This window comes from Diabrotica undecimpunctata, chromosome 8 (assembly GCF_040954645.1).
Source record: "Diabrotica undecimpunctata isolate CICGRU chromosome 8, icDiaUnde3, whole genome shotgun sequence".
Classification (NCBI taxonomy): Eukaryota; Metazoa; Arthropoda; class Insecta; order Coleoptera; family Chrysomelidae; genus Diabrotica; species Diabrotica undecimpunctata.
Window position 1 is genome coordinate 23,907,528 of NC_092810.1, and position 25,581 is coordinate 23,933,108.

The 25,581-nt window shown below is 34.2% G+C and overlaps 1 protein-coding gene across 10 annotated transcripts in view; it reads right to left on the minus strand.

Annotated features, from left to right (window-relative positions):
• Nucleotides 1-25,581, minus strand: part of LOC140447289 (long-chain-fatty-acid--CoA ligase 6) — a 148,358-nt gene that overhangs the window by 26,087 nt on the left and 96,690 nt on the right. For 7 of the 10 annotated variants that reach the window (XM_072539865.1, XM_072539869.1, XM_072539867.1 and 4 more), the window contains exon 3: nt 4,307-4,430. In XM_072539865.1, coding sequence (XP_072395966.1) covers nt 4,307-4,430 — 124 coding nt within the window. Of the gene's footprint in view, nt 1-4,306; nt 4,431-20,364; nt 20,578-25,112; nt 25,240-25,581 lie in introns of those variants that run through there. The other 3 variants (XM_072539872.1, XM_072539873.1, XM_072539871.1) reach the window with 3 other exon arrangements.

Sequence of the window (25,581 nt, forward strand, 5' to 3'; positions counted from 1 at the left end):
TTGAAATCCAAGCAACATCGTAGCGGAAGAATGCTGTTTTATATGTAAGAAAAAAAAACAGTTTTCGCTCAAATGAAACATAAGGAACAAATTGATACAAATTTAAATATTGGTATACCTATAGCCCAGTCTGGTTATGCAAAAATCATCGATTTCACGGCAAAATTTTTCGGAGATATCTGAAGCTTTTAAGACATAGGTGGGGGTTACTAGATGATCAATTGATGAAAATTACTCGTATTTTTACCTTGCGTTTTTTTTTAAACAATAATTTATGGTCACAATTAAATTTTTTGTCTATAAGTTTTTTCCCTTATATGTTACATAAACAATATTTAAGTATATCATTTTTTATATCAATGTTTTTTTTAAATTAAAATTGATAAATAATTTACGGAGATATTTGCAAAAAAGCAGTTTTTTGCACTAATTTATATATTTTATTAATTTTTTTATTAACAAAATAAAATGTTATTGATACATTTGAACATCGAGGAATTACCGTCCTTGAAATTTGTGCGAAATTTTCCCCCGATCGGTCAAATAGTTTAAAAGTTATTTAATTTATTTATCCCTGAGGCTAAATATTTAAACTATTGAACTTGCTCTATTAATGATGCTAGACACATTTAGCAAATTTCATAGGATTCTTTAAGACTTAAACCATCTCAGAAGTTAAATGCATATTGCGTTTTTATCGAAATTATTTGCAAAATAAACGTTTGAAAAATGGGTATCTTTTTACTTATAAACAATTGTAATAACTTCTATATTTTTTAAGCTACAGACTTGTACGTACAACCATTGGATAGCAGGTAAAAAAACTCACATTAAAAAAAACCTTTTATAACCAATAGAAACGAAGTTAGTGACTATTTTTAAAAAAATCATATCTCCATTGTTTATAAACATTAAGAAGTAAAATTTGCTCAAATTTTGAATGAAAATCTAAACTTTATATTGAAACTTATAGCTATAAAATTCATCCAATTTTTCGAAACTTACAGCCCTTCGAAATGAAGGTACTTTCGAAAGATCGACATAGGAAAAGTGGAGGAGATAATTGTTTCAGCTACGTTTTTTTTTTCGAGATCGGAACTTCAAATTGAAATTGTAGGAAAAATTTACATTATGTCTGATTCCATTGCAGCTAGAAGCCTCTTTTTTTTTTAATCTGGGGTAGCTCGTCGAAATATGAATAACTACATAGTTTTCACTGGCCGGGAAATATGGGAAACCTCGGAAAAAGAGTCCATTTGAAATTCACCGTAAATTAATTTTTTTTTTAATTTGGTTGGAATAGTCTGTCGCAGTATTAATAATGACGACTTAATTTTCACCCCCCGGAAATCTCGGAAAATCCCGGAAAAATTTTTTTAATTTTTCTAGAATAGTCTGTCGCAGTATTAATAATGATGACATAATTTTCCACCTCCCGGAAATCTCGGAAAATCCCGGAAAATCAACATATATTTTTTTCCATTGTATATTAATGATGTAATAATACTTATATATTTTATAATTTAAATTTCAGGTAATTTTTTACACATTATATTATTATATTCCTTATATTAATTATAATTATGTTGATTTTCCGGGATTTTCCGATATTTTAGGGGGGGGGGTGAAAATTATGTCATCACTATTAATACTGCGACAGACCATTTCAGCCAAATTAAAAAAAGTAAGTTTTTACGGCGAATTTCAAATGAACTCAATTTTTCCGAGGTTTCCCATATTTCCTGGCCAGTGAAAACTATGTAGTTATTCATATTTCGACGAGCTACCCCAATTTAAAAAAAGGCATCTAGCTGCAATGGAAGCCGACAATGTAAATTTTTCCTACGTGTTTCAATTTGAAGTTCGGAGCTGAAACAGCTATCCCCTCCACTTTCCTAAGCCGATCTTTCGAAAGTACCTTCGTTTCGAAGGGCTGTAAGTTTTGAAAAATTGGGTTAATTTTATAGCTATAAGTTTCAATATAAAGTTTAGATTTTCATTCAAAGTTTGTGCAAATTTTACTTCTTAATGTTTATAAACAATGGAGATATGATTTTTTTAAAAATAGTCCCTAACTTCGTTCCTTTTTTTTAAATGTGAGTTTTTTTATCAGCTATCCAATGCTTCTACGTACAAGTCTGTAGCTTGAAAAATATTGAAGTTATTACATTTGTTTATAAGTAAAAAAACATACCTCTTTTTCAAACGTTTATTTTGTAAATAATTTTGATAGAAACGCAATATGCATTTAACTTCTGAGATAGTTTAAGTCTTAAAGAATCTTGTGAAATTTGCTAAATGTGTCTAGCATCATTAATAGAGCAAGTTCAATAGTTTAAATATTTAGACTCAGGGATAAATAAATTAAATAACTTTTAAACTATTTGACCGATCGGAGGAAAATTTCGCACAAATTTAAAAGACGGTAATTCCTCGATGTTCAAATGTATTAGTAACATTTTATTTTTTTAATAAAAAAATTAATAAAATTTATAAATTAGTGCAAAAAACTGCTTCTTTGCAAATATCTCCGTAAATTATTTATCAAATTTAATTTCAAAAACGGAAAAATAAAGATATTTTTGATATAAGTAAAAATTGTTTATGTAAAATATAACGGAAAAAACTTAGATAGACAAAACATCAAATTGTGACCATAAATTATTGTTAAAAAAAAACGCAAGGTAAAAATACGAGTACTTTTTCATCTATTCGTCATCTAGTTGCCCCCACCGACCCCCACCTATGTCTTAAAGGTTTCAGATATCTGCGAAAAATTTTTCGACCTTTTTTTTTAACCAGACTAGGCTACTAAAATATTCGTAACAAATATTACAAAATATTATAGCTGATGATAAAGGAAATAAAGAAGATAAGCTAAGAAGAACGTTGTGAAATGTCGATTCAAACAAATTTTGTCCATTGTTCAATTAGGTCAAGATACGTCAACAAAATTAAAACTTGGATAAATTTGAAAACCAAACGTAAATTTTTTTATACTCAAGTAATTACAGAAGTTTACGAGACAACGAACAAAGAACTTTATTACACTATTAAAACTGCAGAAATCAAGACACAGTATGGATGTGGTTTTATGAACTGTTAGATTAAAATAATTCCTGTGTTTTGACAAGCAACAAATTTGTAGGTGGCAGTCTTTTGAACTCTCTTAGCTATTTTTAGCAACAGATGCGAATCAAATAAATTGTGGACATCATGTTAACAACATTACAGAATATAGAAATAAATATATTCAGAATAAAATGATCAAATTTACTTAAGAGAATGAATCATAGGATAAAATCGTCTTCAATATCTTGGCATGTGTCTGGACCGACGACGATCATGAACAAAATAGAAACAGAAAACATATAGGTTTAAAATTTAATAACATCTATTGATTTGTAGACAGTATATCAAAATTGGATACATCTTTATTATTAAAAAGTAATTTTCAAACGTATTGTAGCGAGATTAAATAAAACGAGCGGTTCGAATTTATATAGATATATTTATTTATAAGTTTACAGTTCGGTAATATCTTAAAAACTCCACTAACTCCTAACATCGTTACATATATATACCAAAAAGTATTATTCTCGATACATCGCGAGTGTTCTTGATGCCTTTTTCGAGATGCAACCGTTACATGGGCCATGACGAAAGCATGTTCGTAACAGTATTTAGTGCATAAAATCAAGGAAGAATAAAAGAATGAAATCAAGAGCTTTCACGATCAAGTTAAATATCAACATTCTTTAAATATTTCAAATGTTATATAACAAACTAATTACATTAATGCAAATTAAACCATTTTATATAATCTACAATTATGCCAAGTGGCTTCTGTCATAAAAAAAACACTGATAGGCACAGATAGAAGACCCTGATGGATAGAAAAAGCCATAAACTGTCTTATGTCTATTAATACAGCAGCAAACTTGTTTACCAAGTATGTAAAATTCGTTTGCAAAAAATATGTAGATAGGTCAGACAGGTGGAAGTTTTAAGAAACATCTAACTGAACATAGTGTCAGTTCTACATATACCGATCGTTTAAATACAGAAGAATTCAACGTATATTTAACCTCAACAACATGAAGAGCATGTATTCAACTGTGATTTTATAATCGTACAGAAAGAACAAATAATGGAAATGTACTTCTTCTTGATTGTTTGATATTTTCGTAACAACGTATATATTTGTTTATATATAAACGATAATGAGGTAAAAAATAGGCGATGACGATTAAGAATTTTTTTTGTGAACCGTGTAGACGTCATTATTTTTATTACGAATACTTACTTGATACTTTGGATCCTCGTCTGAATGACTCGTATAGTGTTTTTGCATCTGAATATACGTAGCTGATGAATTTGCCTTCTTTTGCTTGGTTGAAAAATCTGGACACTCGAATCAAATCCGGACCCTATAACAAAAATACATGATTATAGTTTTATGAATGCTAATTAGAGGAATTCTTAGAATAAACTTAGAGATGCACCAATAAATACATAGTCGTGTCATAAATATTGATATTGATGAAGTGTAAATGCAGCTAAAAGTTATGTTGACATTACTGACTGTTGACATATACACTATAAACACGCCAAAACATTCCAGTCTAGTTTGAGCCGTTACGATAGAGTTGACAGACAAAGAGAACCGTATTGCTGTCTTTGCTCTTTAAGTGTGGAATAAAAAGAGCTCGGATTTTGAATTACTAAAACCGTTAATAATTATACGTGTTTTTGTGTATTGTACTGTTAAATTGTTTTTGGATACGGGAGAAGTAAGGCCCTGTACATATTAGGGAGTTAGACGCCGTGTTTACATAACGCCGCATTCCAAGTACCAAGGAATAAATGGTATCGTTCACATGCAAGCGGGCATTTCGAACCAACGTCGTCAAAACGTGGCGCTCATAAAATATACTTCAAACGCCGTATTTGCAGCATGTTTCTAGTTACTAGGAGATGTAGGTGATCGTAGACATGTTCACAATTAAGCGCACGCTTTTGCTCTATTGACATCGCTGTGCCGTGTTGAAAAGTGAAGCAAGTGAAACAGTCTCTTTATAATTTTCACTCGTGATTGAATATTTAAGGCACAATAACTACTCCCAGATGCCACAACAGTTCCTGTTAAAAGAGAGGTTTAAAGAAGTTTATAAAAATTTAAATATAAATAAATACCTTAATGAGTTTTTCTTCGGGTAAAATCGAATCACTTACTGTATTTTCACGCGATGACAAGCATTATGTTAATACAGTTAACAGTTCATAAAAAATATTATACTCATTCAGAAATACTTAAAAAACTTTGTAAGATATTAACCAAATTGGGGTACAGAGTCACAAAACTCTGGTCAATGACCTATAAAGGACCCACGGTCAATATATCATATCAACGTTTAAACAGTGCACCCACCATCTTCTTTGTCGTCTTTACTTTGCTCTGAATTTACGGTGTAACAACCAAATACATGCTAATTCCTCTAACTTCATAACTGAACTGGCTGTGGCTGTCGACATTCTGGACATTCTGATAAACATGCTGGTAAACCGTGGCCAGAGAACTACGAACTGTATTCGTAGTTCTCTGCCGTGGCGCTTAGCGCTGTCATGTGTACGATACCACTTTTTTCTAACGTGCGCTCAACGCAGCGCCTAACGCCCTCATGTGTACAGGCCCTTCGTGACCGTAAAAATTCTTTGGTAAAAGATCCAGCCAGCCTTGCGTGGCTTGAGCGCCACAGGTTATTAATGCTGTTAAGCCAAAAATTAACAAAAATCCTGCCTGAAAACAAAAAATTATTGCTCGGGAAATTAATATTGCGCCGAAAACCATGAGTTGTATTATCAAACAAGACTTGGGGTTTCCAATCAACAAACAAGACAACGCCTTATTAACATTAAAACAAAATAGGAAAAAAATCAGTACGCCTGTTGTCGTAGTAGAAAAGAAATCCTCTTTACAGATAAAAAAAATTAGTCTAGAAAAAACTTTCAATAAACAACACTATATAGTTTATGCACGATCATTCAAGAAAGTCCGTGAACTGGTGTCAAGGATCAAACGAGTACATTTTCCTACCTCAGTGATGGTTTGGTGAGGAGTGTCCTATGACGGCGTCACATTTTTGTAAAAAGGGCGTTAAAACAGCGGTGAGAAATTATCAGCGGGACATTTTAACGAATGCAGTAAAGCTTCTACATCACACATATTCCCAAATAGACCATGGATATCCCAACAAGACTCTGTATCTGCGTATAAGGCAAAAACAACTTAACAGTGGCTTGAAAACCATATACCCGAATTTATTAGTACTGAACATTGGCCGTCCGCCAGCCCAGACCTTAATCTACTCGACTACTAATTTTTGTTATTTTTAGAAGGCATGTACAAGACTTCAGCATAATCAAGAGTTATTGAAACAGGTTCTGGTAGAAGTGGTGTACAATGTCTATGGATGTTGTCGTCCGTACAGCGTTCGATGAATGGCCTAAGAGACTTCGGCGCTGTATTTAGACAAATAAAGGCCATTTTGAGTAATGTTTTTCTAGTTTATTACCTTGTATCAATATTTATAGCAAGACTAGGTATAGTCTTGTCTGTGATTGTCTGTACATTATTGTTTACGGAAATGGGTTTGATCTTCGTAAAATAAAAACTAGTTTATATAAATCGAAATAGCTTCTAAAAATGTTTTAAAAACCTTTATTGAGAACAAAATGCATTTACAAAGCTACTAATGTAATCGACATTTTGATAAACATAGTATGACGGTTAAACAATTAAAAATAACGGTTTATTTATACATTAATACATTGAGATACCAGAATGATAGTTAATAGTCTAGAAATCTTACCATAAGCATTCAATGCCTAAAATCTGCCAATATTTATCATAACGATAGAAAAAGAGGATATTCCAAAAATGAAAAAGGTAACCAGCCTACTATTTATAAGGGTGAAAATTCAATACTTACGAACAAATAACTAAAAGACGCAGTATTTTAACTGCCAAGATTTTTACAATGCGCAGAATTATGTTATAAGGATGCAAGATGTGTAAAATGTGGAGAGGAATACAGAAGTTACAAACGTAAAACTCCACAAGAACTACCAGCATAATCTGTCAACTGGAAAGGGCAACACCCGGCAAGTTATAGGAGATGCCCAAGAGTACCTGCCTGGGGAAATCCAGACAGACAACTACGAATACTACCCAAAACCAAAGAACAAATGGGCAATCATACACTTAAATAACTAAACCAAGTCCAGTACCAGTGGCAGCACCAGCCATAGATGCCACAATACTAATCACGAAAGAACAATCCTAACAAGGACTAACCATGATGGTAGAATAAAAAACTTTAATACAGCACTGAACTAATCAACGGACCAAGGGGGTACTGAGAATAGTCTCCTGAACTCAGGCGGAATAGGAACAATCTCAATCGTGCTGGATCAGCTAATCAACCTACTAGAAATGAATGTAGTAGCACTACAGGCAACCAAGCTTACACAAATCATACACATACAATTTTCTAGATACGACATCTACAGTAAAGACCATAAAGCAAATCCATGGGGAACTGTTATCCTAGTGGGAAAAGGAATAAATCATACACCACAACCGACTCAAGCACCAAACACTATGGTTGCAATGTCAATAAAAGTTCAGATGTGACTACATGAAATAAGGATCACTTCAGCATATGAAAGGCCCAGAGATCCTTTAAACGACGACTTCCTGAGTAAAACTATCAAATAATTATCTAGTAAACAGAGAAGACATCTGACAATCGGGCCTATCAAATCAACTTATAATATTCCAGGGCCTTCAACATTTGAAGGCTTTGAAGGTCTATTATATATGAATTTGAATGATCTGCGAATTATCGCAGGTCTCCTAACAGGACACTGTCGCTTCAAGGGGCACATGAATAAAATCGGACTGACAGAAAGTTTTGTCATTTTTTACAGTTTATAAGCAGTAGACATACTGATTAACAATTTATAATATTGTTACGACTGATAATCGAGTGACAGCTGTTGGTATTTGGAGTCATACTTAAACCAAAAGTGTTATGGGATGATATTTTTTATAGAATGTACGTGAGGAGAGTGGAGGGCCGAGGTGGTTTGTCAAATTAATTAATTTTTCAATATCAGTTAGTTAGTTCGGTATTTTGCACATTTTTTAATAAAGTTTGAGACGATTAATAGCTAAAAATGCCGAAAACTAAAGGTCAAAGCGATTTGCCAACGAAATCTGGAGATGTTCCTCGAAAAGTCCCGTTTGGAAAACAAGAAGACGAGACAATGTTAAAGGAAATGCAGGAACAAGGTATAATAGAACTATTACAAAGTCTATAGAGCTCCCAGTTGTCTTGGTGAAAAAGAAGGATGACTCTACTAGATTCTGTGTGGATTACAGGAGATTAAAGGATAGTTATTCATTGTCAAGTATTGATGACACCTTGGATGCTATGAGTAGAGTGAAAAGGTTTTCAACATTGGATTTGAAAAGTGGATATTAGCACGTGGAAATTGATCCAGCAGACAAAGCCAAAACAGCGGTTTCGACTGACCAAGGTCTATGGCTATGCACTGTCCTACCCTTTGGTCTTTGTAATGTCCCAGCCACCTTTGAACGTTTGATGGAGACAGTGTTGAGGAGATTACATTAGCAGATTTGTTTCATCTACTAAGTCGACGTAATCGTTTATAGCCAAACTTTTGGCGAACACCTCTAAAACCAGTGTTTTCAAAGAATTGAGAATTGATCCTTGTTGGGCTTGTGTTCATATTATCGCTGCTTTGTAAACGATTTGATGACATTACAAAACCTTTACATAACCTAACGAAAACAGGCCAACAGTTTAAGTGGAATGAACAGTGCCAAAAGATTTTGATAGACTGAAAGACTAACTCACCACAGCACCAATACTGTCATCACCATATTCCAAGGTAAGTTTCATAGTCGACACTGATGCTAGCAATCTGAGACTCGATGGCATTCTTTCGCAAAACATCGATGAGACAGTACGAGTTATTGGATACTTTAGTAAAGTCCTCCTCAAATCCGAAATAAATTATTGTGTAACACAAAGAGAATTACTTGCTATGGTGAAAACATTGGAATACTTCCATAAGTTTTTATATGGACGGAAGTTCCTTATTCGGACCGATCACGCCTCTCTTCAATGGATCCTCTAATTCAAGAACCCCGAAGGACAGTTGCTCGATGGCTGGAAAAACTCCAGATGTATGATTTTGATATTGAACATCGTAAAGGTACATCACAATTCCGATAACTTAAGTAGACGATTCTTGTCCAGAAGCAAGGCAACCCTTAGTTATAGCCAATTATATAAGGACCCAGATTGGACCAGGAGACCTGGAGTTTCACAATCGTTCGTGCTGAACAAGTTGCAGATAGTGATATTGCACCAATCCTCACCACGATAAAAAAAGAACCAAACTGGAGTGAGATTTCTGACATGAGTGTGATACTGAAAAGTAATTGAACACAATGTATTTCCTTGGAATTAGTGGATGGTGTTTTACATAAAAAATGGGAAAGTCTCGATAAAATCCAGCACACATTTCAACTTGTCCTTCCAAAAAGCCGAGTTAGTGAAGTACTTTTGGAGTATCACAGTGGTGTATCAAGAGGCCATTTGGGAATAAACAAGACTATAGCAAAAGTCCAAGATCGATTCTACTGGATGAGATGTCGCTCGGATGTTGAAAGGTCGTGCCGTGAATGTACAGAATGTGCGGCTAGTAAAGGTCCTAGAACGAGACGCCAAGGCCTAATGAGGCAATATTTGGTCAGAGGCTTCTTTTGAAAGGGTCGCTGTGGACATCGCTGAACCATTTCCCCGTACAGTACCTGGTAACCTGTACATTTTAGTGGCCATGGATTATTTCAGTAAATGTCCGGAGGTATAGGCTTTTCCTGATCAAGAGGCCTCGATAGTCGCTGAAGTACTGGTTAATAATTTGTTCGGTTGTTTTGGAGTTTCAAGAGAAATATATTCCGACCAAGGTCGAAATTTTTCATCGAATCTATTAGAGAAAATGTCAGATGCTGGGAGTAGTTTGCGACCTCAGCCGGATGGAATGGTGGAGAGATTCAACTGAACTTTACTTCAACACCTTCGAATTGTTGTCAATGAACACCAAGATAACTGGGACAACTATATCCAGCTCTTCGTTCTTGTATATTAAAGTTCCATCTATGAGTCGATAAGCGAAATACCAGCGAAAGTTTTATTTGGGAACGAGTTGTGGCTTCCTGCTGATTTATTATTTGGAACTCCTGAAGCCCGTGAAGAATATAATTACAGCTAAACCGTAAACATATCTGAAAGAATTGACGATGTTTATGTGAAAGTTCGAGAGCATTTGAGAATGGAGTGCGATATGATGAAAGCTCGATATGATAGACGAGCTAACTCTACTCGGTTCAAGGAATGAGATTTGATGTGGTTATAAACCAAGAAAATCACCAAGAACAAATGAAAATCGTACATCTGTATCGGTTGGCCCCATATCGAGGAGAAAGTGGACTGGCGGGGTCGCTAGTCTAAAGGAAGGGGCAAAGTTACAACTGACAATAGAGTGACAGTATTTGGAATCACTCTTGGAAACCAGAAGTGTCATGGGATAACATTTTTATGAAATGTACGCGAGGGCAGTGGATCATCCAGAGGTTTGTCAAATTAATTAAATTTTCAATGTCATTTAGTCAGTTCATTATTTTGCATATTTTTTAATAAAGTTTGAGTTCATGATCCACGTGTTTGAAGAAAAAAAAAACGATACAATATTTTATGTCCATCCGCACCGTACGACACAAGTAAATGAACAGGAGTTTGGTACGAAACTGTCTCCACTTTCGACACTAACTTTCGTTGAAATTCGTTAAATGGGCAGTGCTGGGAAATATATAGTCGTTGTCACTATCAACCAATAGGAAACTAGTATATTATCATTTCCTTTTGTTAGTATATACGTTGTCATATCACACGTATATACTACGAATTGCCAAATAGGAAAAGATATAAGAAGGATAAATAATATCTAAGCTTTTATTTCTAAGAAAATGTCAAGCCTTCATACGTTTTATTATATATCACACCATTTGTAATAAAATAGCGAATAATGAGATAATTTTGTATAATTTTGCCTTTATTTATAACTTACAGTTGATGTATCAAAGCTTTGTGACTACGGATGAAAGCAACTGACATAAACAGGTCCAAACAAATGGATTACGGATTTCTTGTGATTCTGGATTTTAGCCAGAAATAGACAGTGACCTACTAACATCCCCTGCAAAACAGAGTAGTCGTTTCTGGGATCGATGGAGACGGTAGAAAAAGAGGTATAGACATTTTTGTGTTGTGAAATTTGGCGGTTGGGTTGTTTTAAATTATACATTAGTTTTGATTCAGTGTACATTGAGATCAATAACATTATTTTGAATACATTTATGCATATTTGGAAGTAACACTCGATAGATAGTTTCGATCACGTCACTGTACAAAATAAAAGCTTAAAGTTCTCAGAAGAGACCTGAGAAATAAAAAGGAGAAACAAGGCCCAACAGCGGAAGAATTCAGAGAAAAAACAAGAGATAAAGCAAGAAAAGTGGCTAACTTGAATTAAGAAGACATATCAGAAATTACAAAGAACGAAACTAAAATACTGTAACGTTTTGAAATCAAACGAGCGGTTCTAATTTATATAAATATGTTCGTAATAATACGTTCAAAAGAGGGATGGTCTAGTAATAAACTGATCTCTCATTGAACTTTAGTAATTATAAAAAAGAAGTGGCCCTATTAAATATGCTTAGTATACTTTTTTGATCTAAAGAATAAATATTCAGATTTTTACACTAAAAATGAAACTACTTAATATTTTGTTGTTGGTAGTATTTTAAAACGAAGGATGCTGCTTCTTCTTCCTCTTAATTGAGGACTAAGTCCTGTTCATTTCTTTTTTTTTTCCTCCCTGGGCCCATCTGATCAAAAAGATCTCCGTTATCACTGAAGCTGTGGCTTATTGTGTTTACTGCCCATTGTTAATTCCTACACCCATTCTAGAATTTTTGTACCCTGTACATTTTTGAACAGGTCTTTTGCTTGGTGTGACCTAAATATACCAGGGTCTCTTCTTGGTTGCCCAAACAGTTTCTTTTACGGTCCAGTGCCTCGCAATCGTATAATACATGTTTAACAGTTTCTGCAGTTCCTATGTTCTTATTCGACATGGTTTACCAATGAAGATTTTTCCATGTATTTTTTTTTGGGATTCTTTCCCAATATAGCTCATAACTCTCTCTGATCCAGTCCTCTATAGTCCTACAAACTGCAGTCTTTGGTGCTCTCAAAGTTACAGCCGGTATGCCCAGCCTGGTACTCATACAAGCTCAACCTTGTTCCGGTTTCCAAGTTATTTATTATTTATCGTATGGCAATTACAACACATTTAGAACAAATACACAAACACTAGTAATATAGGTATTTGACAAACTTTAAATAGTTACAAACAAACATCAAGTATATTTATATAATCAATTGACTCTGAAGTTGCAAACAGGAAGTCTTCAGGGCTACCATTGTAGGATCTTGAGGGACACTCTTCAATAATGTGGTCGATGGTTTGGTTCTCCCCACAGTCACATTGAGGAGACGGGTTCTTTTCCCATTTATGTAGCATGTATGCACATCTGCCATGTCTGGTTCGGATCCTATTTAGAGTGGACCATGTTTTGCGTGGAAGATCAAAACCTGGTGGCTTGTGGGTAATGCAGGGCATGTTATTTTGCCATTCGTTCCATTCTTGGGACCATGCATTCGTGATGTTGAACTCCCCATGTATCATTCTTGCCGTTTTCATTGGTGGTTTTCTAGAACGGAGACGGGTATTTCTTGCATCCTCGGTATCTTGGTGGATCGGCAGGTTTATATTGTTCATGATCTTTTTGTATTCACGTGTAAGTGCGTCGACTCGTCGTAAATGTGGAGGTGGGATGTGACTTAATACTGGAAGCCATTGGGTGGGAGTTGATTTAATTGTACCAGCTATCATCCTCATAGTGCTGTGCAGCTGATTGTCGACCTTTTTTACGTGTGGACTGTGTAGCCAGACTGGAGCACAATATTCAGCGGTCGAGAAAACAAGGGCTAAGGCAGTATAGCGGAGAGTGGAAACTGATGCTCCCCAGGTGGTACCGCAGAGCTTCTGTATAATGTTATTTCTTGTACTCAACTTTTGGGCAGTTTTTGTTAAATGCTCTTTAAATGATAGTGTTCTGTCTAGTGTTACGCCTAGGTACTTCGGTGTTTTGTTGTGGGTAAGTGTGGTATTTTCAAACCGTATGTTGAGTTCCTTTCCAGCAAGTTTATTGTTCAGGTGAAAGCAACTGACTTCTGCTTTGGATGCATTTGGTTGAAGTCGCCACTTGAGAAAATATATGCCCAATATATATATATATATATATATATATATATATATATAAGTCTGCAGTCAGAACTTCTTCAGACGTTTCTAGTATTCTGCATCGTGTACAGTACATCCCAGTTAATTCAGTTCTTTGATGCAGTCCCACATCAACCTAGACGTCACTTCCTGACATGCCAGTGCATACACTGCCGCTTGACTGTCAGACAATATATGGATCTGCTTTTATCAAGAGCTCTCTCATTATCCTTTTGTACATTGCAGTATCTCATATAAAGACAGTCAGACAAGGTGGAACTATTGGGGTAACACAAGCTATGATAAATGAAACAGATGAACAACTAATGATAGAAACAGAAATCGTGGAATGATGGAAAGAATTTACTAAATATTGACAGTAAGATGAAGGAAGCAGATATTACATTCCATTTTGCAGATGTGGAAATACCAGCACCAACACTTCAAGAAGTAAAGAATGCGATAGTATATCTTAAAGATCACTAAGTGCCAGGAAATGGTATAAATCGAGAATTGAGAAAAAAAGGAGGAAATGTTTTACATCAAAAATTGTATGACATTATTCTGAGAGTATAGCAACAAGAGAAAATGTCTAGGGAATGGAATGGAAGCATTGCAATGCCCATACATAAGAAGGAAGATAAAGAACAATTTCGAAACCATAAAGACATATTGCTTATTAATATATATAGTAGATGAGCATTTTTTGTGTAGAATGAACCGTTCTTTTAGAAACAACTCTTGAAGCGACCGCCGATTTCGCATGTCAGTTACGCGCGCGAAATCAATTTTCAATAAAATTTGTATTAGCTTGACGGTAAAAATTCGATATCTTTTGATCAAAAAGTCCTATAGACAGAAATCAAGATGCGTTTTAAAGGCAAAGAGTGCAGCTTTCGTATACAGTTTTTGTATTTTGCCGGGAATAAACTCAGTTTTTATAAAGGTGTTAAATAAAATAACGTATCGCGATTTATGCCATTTTTTACGATTCTCGTGAGATCAATGAAATTGATCAGTTGTAGTAAAAGTTTCATTTTTACCTTTAAAACATATCACATTGAATTTTAATTTTGAGTTGTAGTAACAAATATGAGGCATTTGAAATATTAATAAAAAGCGCAAAATTTAATGTGTTACATTACAAACGATCACAAGTCACGGTAAATGCATTTAAGAAGACGGCTTTGGGTATAGTTTATTGCAGAAGACTTGTTCTTTTGAAAAATTTACTAGTGTAATTGAAAAAAAAGCTTTAAATGTTTTAGATCGTTTGTTGTGTGAAAGTTTAAATCCAACGCTTTTTAAGGATATTTCAAATGCGTCACATTTGTTGCCAAAACTCAAAACTAAAATTTCATGCTATAGGTTTGAAGGGTAAGGTTCTACTAATCGAAACTTTATAGTGGCTAGTTAATGAAAGGGATAGATTGTATTGATCTCGTGAGAATCATACAAAATGATAAAAATCGCGCCACGTTTATTTATATAACATATGTATAAAATCTCAGTTTATTTGCAGCAAAATACAAATTTTGCACGAAAGCTGCACTCTTTGCCTTTAAAACGCATCTTGATTTTTGTCGATAGGACATTTGGATCAAAAGATATCGAATTTTTACCGCCAAGCTAATACAAATTTTATTGAACATTGATTTAGCGCGCGTAACTGACATGTAAAATCAACGGTCGCTTCAAGCGTTGTTTCTAAGAAACCAGAAGTGTACAAATTCTTCGTAAATCGATTTTTTTGCGTTTTTACAATTCTGCGAGGGGGGTTTTAAGGGGAAGTCCAAGGGTAAAAGGGGTAAACTTTTTTGCATTTTTTTTGGATCCCAAAACTAATACTCGCGGCAAAAATCAGCTTGTTTGTATGATTCTTAGAGGTTCAGTGGCATTTTCGTCTCTGACGACTGGAGTATCGGAGTTTGTTCAAACCCAAAACTATACGATTTGGCTTATGAGTGAAGGAAACATTAAAAAAATTATTGAGCAGTGTAATTAGTGCAATAAAGATTTATATATTACATTATTACTTTTCTAGTCGATAAATTATATTTCTTGACTATAAAAAATAGCTGGATAAACTCTGAAATTCTCGTGTAGTGTTCTGTTGATTATCTTCTAGACAATCATGTGTCACATAAAACTAGTAACAAATTACTTTCATGTAAATATAACGACTAATAATACTCCGTAACATATGCAGTATGCAAACTTTGAAATGTTTTTAGAGTCGATCGTAAAATTGATGGGAATAGTTTTACGGTTGTTAACCAGTCGTATTAACCGAGAGTTAATCATATTATGATTGAAAATGGTTCAATAAGAACACATATTTTTTTAGTCTGATCTTTTGACTAAATATTTATGGCCTATTACAAATTTTTCTTTAGAAAGATTTCTGCTATTGATGGTTTTTCATTAATAATCATTTAAAACCAATGTGTCACTCTCGAGAGTACCGACAGAAGTGAAAACTGTTATAGACAGACCTGGAAATCATGTTTTATATTGTTAATTAACATATTATAATATGTTACCGGGCATAGTGTCAAGTTATAGTTTTATGTTTAGAAATTATCGCAAACGCAACCCGTTATACACGGGTGCCAAAGCCCAAAATCATAAATGCCTGATAGCCTAAGATCTCACTGAAGGATCACTATGTTCATAAAGTAGTTAATCAAACTTACATTCTTATATAGAGGAAAGAATGCAAATATGGGCTAATCATTTTGTATTTCTTTATAAAAAAAAGAATTAAAATTCTATTTCAATTCCAAAGATACGTAAGAATACCTATATTTAGTTACTTATAACCTGCCCAAATCCAAATTTATTAAAAAATAAAAACTGTTTTAAATGTACAAATAATGAAAAATTGTACTTTTGCGTCGTTTGAATAATGATCCTAAATATGGACTACCCCGAAAAATGTGTCTTAAATTTGTGTGAAATGAGATAAATGCGTGACAAAAATATTTTAATATCTAAAATACAAACAATATATCAAATAACTCATAGGCAATGACGTATGTGTTTGATTTTTTTTTTGAAATTAAAATTCTATTTCAATTCCAAAGGTACGTAAGAATACCTATATTTAGTTACTTATAACCTGCCCAAATCCAAATTGATTAAAAATAAAAACTGTTTTAAATGTACAAATAATGAAAGATTGTACTTTTGCGCCTTTTGAATAATGATCCTAAATATGGACTACCCCGAAAAATGTGTCTTAAAAAATGTGTTTTAATATCTAAAATACAAACAATATATCAAATAACTCATAGGCAATGACGTATGTGTTTGATTTTCTCAAGTTTTTTTTTGACTAGGGGAAAAACTATTTGCAAAAGTCACACACATATTCTTCTTTTTCGGCCCCAGCGAACTCGTTATGTGCCCACAAATGGCACATGAAGCACTTGACCCATATTTGACCAAGATTATCCTCTGAAAAAAGTGCTTCGCAAAACATACACGTTACGTCAGCTGCGTCTTGTGGAGGCTGTGTAGAAGGAAACTCATTGTAATCGCTATCATCATCTGCAGGCACATATTTCTCCTCATCCTCGCTACTAAAGCCCGATTTCGTTTTTTTGGTTCTTTGTGACTTTGGTAACCTGCTTACGTTTTCCTTTTTCTACTTCTTTCCCTTTTCTTTTTTCTTTGCCTTTTCCTACTTCGTTTTGCTCCCCTTTGTCTTTGTTGAGAGATTGGATCAATTTATTTTTGTAATGTGGAGAGGTTATCACTGAACACTTACCAGGCTTATGTCCACGATTGGTTTTTTTTTCTTCAATAATGCCACAGGAGAAAGATCACATGGTGTTAGCAGAGATGTTCTTGAAGACCCAGATGTGGAAGAAATTGATGGAATGGGCTTATTCTCAAATAATTTTCTTTTTACACCAAGCTCTGCACAGGGTCTTCTGGAAGGCGTGGTAGACTTTGTGTATAAGCTTGTTGTGGAAATAGCGACAAACTGTGAACTAGTTGAAGAAATAGGCATCAAGCTGTGTATTAGTTTTAGAAATAGTTTTAAGCTGTTTATTAGACCCAGATGGAAGAGTGGGAGAATTAGAAGATAAATTATTGTGGCTGGAATAAAACGACGATCACCTCATCTTCATCACTCGCATCTTCAGGTGCGACTGGCGAAGTATTTTCTGCTTCAATTTCAGCTGCCATGAAATTGACATATTTAAATATGTTTTTATTCAAGGGATAAATTCCTGTAGCTTTAAATCCATTAACGGCAATCTCTCCAGTTTGGCATTTCAAAAGAGCTCTCCCAAAGAGCTCTGACACATCAAATGCACTTAGTGGACGATTATTGTGGCGCAACCAGACCCTGATCTCTTCGCTGTAGTAATCCTTAAGAACACCCATGTAAGTTTTGTCCAATGGCTGGAGTTTGTGGGTGCAATGGGGAGACAAGACCATTATAGTGACATGATTATTTATAGCTAAATCTATGACATCTATATTACGTGTACGGCCGTAATGACCATCCATAATAAGCAGGACGTGATTTTTCTGTGGATTTCATTGTGTCAATGAATTCCATTCTTGGATTTACTGCCATAATGGAACCTGGAGGAGCTCCTTTCATCAGTTGTTGGTTAATATTTTTACGTGGGAATATCATCATTGGTGGGATGAATTGGTCAGCAGCGCTCATCGATATCACGACGGTGATCAAAGAGCCCCTTTCAGCAGAAGTTAATGATGCAATTTGTCGTTTCCCTTTTCGGCCTACTACCTGTGCAATTTAGTTTTGTACAACCGTAAGACCTGTCTCGTCCACATTGAAGATACATTCAGGTAGGTAAAACCATTTGTCATATTCTTTTTTCAGAACATTGCAGAAGGATGCGACATTTTCTTTGTTAAAGCCTCTTGCTCGTGAGTATGTTCCCGTCGGTCGTCGTACTGATAGCTCTTTATGGCATTACAGGAAAAGCCTCAGGCAAGCTCTGCCTGCCGTATTACCTCCAAACGGATGTTTGATATTGTTCCTGGAAACTAAGACGTACGCCATCCTTCTAAAATCTTTTCTGGTTAATCCATGAAATTTAGCTTCCATTTCCAAAATATAACGAACTAACTGCGACTTCCACACTACAATGCAAATGAATGGCGTTTGTTTATTGATAGCTCCAAGCGCAATTTGAAATGTGTTCTGCTTCACAATGGAAACAAGTTTGGCTCAATATCAATTGCTCATTCAACCGTGATGAAAAAAAAATATGCCACAATACTTTTAGTTTTACAGTAGATAAAATATCTGGAACATCGCAGGTGGTTTGTGTAGACTTCGTAAAATCGTAAACTTTCTTCTTGGACAGCAAAGCGGCTACACAAAATATCCGTGTTTCTTGTGCCTCTGGGATAGTACGGACCAAAAAAACCACTGGATTAAAAAAGAGTGGCCTAAGATAAAAAACTTGGTAATTGGGCAAAATAACATTATTGCCCAGTCTTTAGTCAAACCAGAGAAAATAATCTTACCACCCTTCCATATTAAGCTAATACTAATGAAGCAATTCGTTAAGGCACTTGTTTTTAATGGACCAGGCTTCGCCTACATAGGAAGGAAGCTGCCCCAGATAAGTACGGAAACACTTAAAGATGGAATCTTTGATGGACCACAGATCAGACTTCTTACAAAGGATCCGGCTTTTGTGGGGTCAATGAATGAGGCAGAGAAAAAGCTTGGCTTTTCTGGGAAATCACAAAAGTGAAAACTATGCTGAGCTGATAAACCATTTGCTGAATAACTTCCAATCACTTAGATGTAATATGAGCATCAAAGTCCACTATCTTCACAGCCAACTGGACCGTTTCCCTGAAAATTTAGGTGATACAAGTGAGAAGTAAGGTGAGAGATTTCACCAAGACATAAAAACCATGGAGGACCATGGGACACCCATATGATGGCAGATTTTTGCTGAAGTTTGAAGAGAGACTGTTTAAAAGTTCATTTCAGGAAATCACGCAAGCGAAGCTTTCGTTACGTCAAGTAAAGTTTTTTTCTATTTTGTTTTTCAATTTTTGACAAAAATTGCATTTTGTTAATTAATTTTTTAAATAAAATACTCTGATTATGACGTAAATATGTTTTTTATATCAAATCAAAGCTAATTTTTTTCTTATAATGATATAAGATTCCCTGAGAAAAAATTGACAAAAATAGAGTTGCCAGCAGTGAAAAACGCGAGGTATCAAAGATAAACTAGAAGACAGCTAGCGTGCAACGCTACTGGTTTGAAGTGTCAGTTGTGTGACTTTTTAAAGCATTCGTTGATAGATATATAATAATATACATATTATTACTTGTCAAACCAGTGTCGTTGCGACCTAACACTATTTTACTTTATTTTTGATACTTCGCGTTTTTAACACCTGGCCACCCTAATTTTCGACCATTATTCTCAATCAATCTAATATCATCATAAAGCAGCGTATTTTATTTAAAAAATAAATGATCGAAATAAAATTTTTGCCAAAAACTCATTAATATTAATTGAATTAAAAATATTTGAGGCCACTTTTTGACTGGCAACCTATTATCAATGTATTCTCCTAATTTTAAATCTATGTAAAAATGTGATTTTGGTGAACCACGTTATGAACGTAGTGACTCTGCAGTGGGATCTTGTACTATGAATTCTCCAGCGAAATTCTCGTCTAATGATGTGCTACACATGGTCTATTCCCTCTATTCAAAATACTAATTGAAATGATTCACTTTAAAAATGGAAACATTTTTTTTTGTCGTAACAATTTAAGAAATAAAAAAAACTAGAGATGGAAGAAAACTAAAATTCCTTAGATGTTACAACTTACTTTGTAATTATAGGTATCCGATTGGTTGTTCAAGTTGATTGGAGCACTTATAGGTGGAGTAGACTTACAGCCACAACAACCGCACATGTTCACTTCGGTAAAGTTTTCAAGCAGTTCACGTCACAACTTGTAAAGTTTTTCTAAGCACTGTATTTAATAATATTTTTAAAAAACTGTTACGGATTCGAAAGTTGTTGATTCGATATATTTGTTCTGGAAAATAGAATTTGGTAAACTTGCTTGAAGGAAACTAAATTGGGTCAATGTTAAATGAAAGTCGATATCGAGTTGGATAACAATGAGCTCAGCTTTGTGAAATTTATTTTATACTATATTCTTTGATTTTCAAAGAAGTATTAAAATTAAACAAAAGCAACCTGGAAAATGAATAAACATGATTTTATAAAGCTCCACAACGTTTTAGACAATATCCGGTTGAGAATACGGAATATGGGTATTTCAATAATGGGCTATTAATAATAAAATCCAATAAAAATTTACTTTCAAAAGTAATAGACCACAAAGTGAACCAAAATATGAATAACACTTTTAACTTTCAGAAGAAGATTGAAAGAATATATAGAACAATTCATTTAAAACATATATAAATTAGAATTAGAAATGTTATTCATAGACTTCAAACAGGCATTTGATTAAATTAGAAGAAAAGGATTAATGGTATTACTTAAAAAATTAAAAATTCCACATAAACTCAGAAAATTAATAGAAACTACAAAAATTAGCATAAAGACACAAAGAGGAGAGACAGAGGAATTCAGTATAAATAAAGGGATAAAAGAAGGGCATGCCTTATCAACAACGCTATTTAATCTAGCCTTAGAATATGTACTATGAAATATAAATAAAGGAAATCTAAGAACAAGAGGTGGTTAAATAATCGCATAGGCAGATGATATTGCTATTATTGCAAAGAACAGGAAAATAATGAAAGAAATGCTAGAAGAAATAAAAGAGAAAGGGGAGGTAATGGGGACTAAGATTAAATCAAGGAAAGACAAAAATATTCAGATTAGGGAAAAAGACTAGGAAAGAAAAAATCAAAATAGGAAGTTCTAAGGTTGAAGAAGTAGAATACTTCAAATAGGAGTTACAATAAGCAAAACCGGAGAAAGGAAGTCCGAAATAAAAGAAAAAATATAAGCAGAGAATAAAGCGTATTTTGCAAACAAAAGATTACTGAAAAGCAAAACACTAGATGAAAATTTATAATATCATAATTACGCCAATATTATTATATGCAGGAGAAACAATGACGATGATCAGACGATGATCAAAATAGATGAAAAAGACTTCAGAATAGCGGAGAAAAAGATTGTGAGAACCATACTGGGCAGGTATAGGATAGAAGCAGAACAAATACAGAGATTAAGGAAGAACTTAAGGAAGATATCGTGACTAAAATAAACCAATGCAGAGTTAGATGGTTAGGTCACATTTGGCGAGCAGGAGATGAAGCAGTGACATATGCAATGATAGAATGGACTCCAGGAGGAAGAAAGAGAAGGGGAAGACCAAGATCAAAGTGGCTGCAGGAAGTTGAAGAACATTTTATAATTAATAAAATTATAAAACACAATAAAATACCGGGAGAATGGAGAACGAGCGAACTAATTCTACTATTACAGATGCAATATTCGTTATAAAGCAAATTACTGAGAAATCACTAGAGTATATATAATAGACTAGTATTTCTGTGTCCCATTTATAAAAAGGGAGACAGAAAAGAATGCGGAAATTATAGAGGCATTAGCGTAACTAGCTCGCTGGGAAGGTTATATGGTCGTATATTGAAAAGAAGAATAGAAGAGGAGTATAAAGAAATTGAAGAACAAAGCGGCTTCAGAGCAGGAAGATCGTGCGTGGACAATACATTTACCCTTCAACAAGTAATTGAAAAACGAACGGCTCGAAACCTCCCTACGCATCTGGTATTTATAGATCTGGAGAAGGCTTATGATACAGTTCCTTTAAAACTCTTATTTAGTGTCTTGACGAAAACGGACCTTAGTAAAACATATCTAAAAGCAATACTGAACATCTATAAATGTCCTCAAAGCACTGTAAAAACAGGAAATACTTTCTCAAGAGTATTTACAGTAACGAAAGGCTTGAGACAAGGATGTTGTCTTTCCCCCACCCTATTCAAAATATATATCCAAGAAGCACTGCACCAGTGGAGACAAAAATGTGCGGGAATGGGGTTGAAGCTTAACAACCATTATCTGACAACGCTGTTCTTTGCAGATGATCAAGTACTAATTGCAAGCTGTGAAGAAGATGCAGATTATATGCTTAGAAAGCTCAAAGATGCATACGAAAAATGGGGGATGAGTATGAATATGTCTAAAACAGAATATATGCGAATAGGCAGTGAAGACGAAAACCCGGATTTGGAAATTAGACAAATGAAAAGGTGCTACGAATACAAATATTTGGGAAGTATTATCTGCAGTAAAGGAACAACGGAACGAGATATAGACTATAGAGTACAACAAGGCAGGAAGAGTGTTCAAATTCTGAATTCGATACTTTGGTCCAACAAAGCTACTATGAGAACTAAAATGACTATCTACAAAGTAATTGTAGAGCCCATTCTTACATATGGAGCAGAATGTTGGCAAATGACAGTAAAAGGAAAGAAAAAAGTTGACACGGTTGAAATGGACTACCTAAGAAGAGCTTGCCGTATATCAAGAGTAGAATGTATACCTAATTCTGAAATTAGAAGAAAAACAGATAGAGTACATACAACTTCTGAAAGAATAGAAACTAGACAGTTAATATGGTATGGACACGTACAGAGGATGGACGACAACAGATGGCCAAAAAGAGCTATGGAATACAATCCAAGTAATAGAAGGAAACGAGGAAGACCAGCCAAGTCTTGGATACAAGGTGTTATGGAAACCATGAAAGACAGAGCCATTGATGAAGACACCTGGAGAGATAGAAAAAGATGGCGATCGAAATGCGGGAAGCGGCAGAAGCTGTAGGATCCCCGCTTATATATATATTTCTGTGTCTGATTGACCTAAAGAAAGCATTTGACAGAGTAAGACTCAAAGATGTAGTCCATCTTCTGTATAACAGAGAAGTTCCCCTAAATATTATAAAAACTATCGAAAACATCTACCAAAACAACAAAATGGAAGTCAGAATAAATGGACAACTTACAGAACCTATAGAAATAGGCAGCGGAATAAGACAAGGGGATTTATTGAGCCCCATGCTCTTTAATTCGATCATGGATGAAATCATCAAAACCGTTAACAAAGGAAGAGGATACAGAATGGGAAACAAAGAAATCAAAATACTATGTTACGCAGACGACGCAATTATGATAGCCCAATATGAAGATAGTCTGCAAAGACTGGTCCACTGATAAGAGCAAAAGAATTTAATACGACAATCTCATCTCAGAAAACTAAAAGAATAGTAGTCAGCGAAGAACCAACCAGATGTAAAATAGAAATTGATGGCATCAGTATTGAACAAGCAATGAAAATAAAGTACCTGGGAATTGCACTGTCTAGCTATGGAGACCTGGACAAAGAAGTCAGAGATCAAGTACAAAAAGCAAATAGACTGGCATGATGCTTTAATAACACTATATGGCGCAAAAGACACATTAATACTGAGATGAAGTCAAGAATTTATAAAGCCAGTGTAAGACCAATAATGACATATGCCTCAGAAACAAGACCCGATACAGCCACAACGCAAAGGCTACTGGAAACGGCAGAGATGAGAGTACTGAGAAGAATTACAGGAAATACGCTGAGAGATCGAAAGAAAAGTGAAGAGATTGGAAGAAAATGTAACGTACAGTGTATAAATGAATGGACACAAAATAGAAGAAAAAAAAAGAATGGAATAACCACATAAGCAGAATTGAGGAGACCCGTGTCAAAATAGCAGGAAACAAGTCACCAATCGGCAGAAGAAGTATCGAATAACCGCGCAAAAGGAGTGACAACCTTCCATACAGGTATTAATCCGCCAATGAACAAGCAGAATTGCTTATAAAGAGGAAGAAAAAGAAGAAAATATTTTGAAAGCTATTTCCGGATTGTAAATTGAAACGCCAAAATAAATATAACATGTAATTGAATTGTGGTTTAATCCCATATAAAATAATATTTAACACATACAGAATATAGAAGGGAAAAATAATAGGACCCTATCAGTAGAAGAAAAAATAGATCTACTAGAACATCCTAGAGATACACGGTACACGAGGACTTGAAAAACAAGATGGCGGAATTATACTATTAACTCAATATTCAGGTGTTTTCGACATTTTGTTAAAGATAATTTAAAAGTTACAAAAACTAAAAAAAGTAATAGTTTTAAGAACAAGAGAGCTTAATAAGTTTTACACAAAAATCATAACGAACATATCATGTTCATTTTATATTTTTCAAATTAATAAACTAAACAAACAACTTCTTAATAACCATTATGATAAAAATAATTATTTCATTGAAATATGCTTCCAACTATCTATAAATAACAGTAAGCAAATTGAAATAATTCACTTAGGAAACATTCTTTGTCAACGAAACTGTTAATATATGTAGATAATAATTTTTGAAAATTTGAAGTAATAATTTTTACTACTTAATTTATAAACAATTAGATTAAATGTAGTTGCTCTTCACAGAAATTGTATAACATTAAAAGAGAGGACTCTATAAATAAAAAACTCTCAACACAAATCGTAATACTTATCAAAAACCTGCAAAACACACTTTTACGCGCAATGAAAGCATGGATCTTGGAACTTCCGTAATTAAAAAAATCTATCTTAGATAGCAGTAGCACCAGTAAACACACGAGCACATTTCAAGAGGATTTGACTCACTGGTTGTCACCAAATTTTTGGCTGAAATTCAAGTTCACCGAATTTATATAACAGATAATAAATAATTTGGCACTTGGCATCGCTTAAAAAAATAATATTTTCATTAAGTTTTTATCAATTAGGGATACGCTACACTAAAATATAGAACTAAATTGACTATATAAATAGTTTAGAATGATCAGAGCAGGTTTAGCTAAAGATCCAATGTTTTGGAAAACTATTGCTGCAAAACGCGAGAATATTCTTCATTTTCAGAATTTTAATATCAGATGTCGCTGTTTGCGTCCATACGAAGCCATGTTAGAGTTGCTTCCTAAGACAGAAAAGATTTA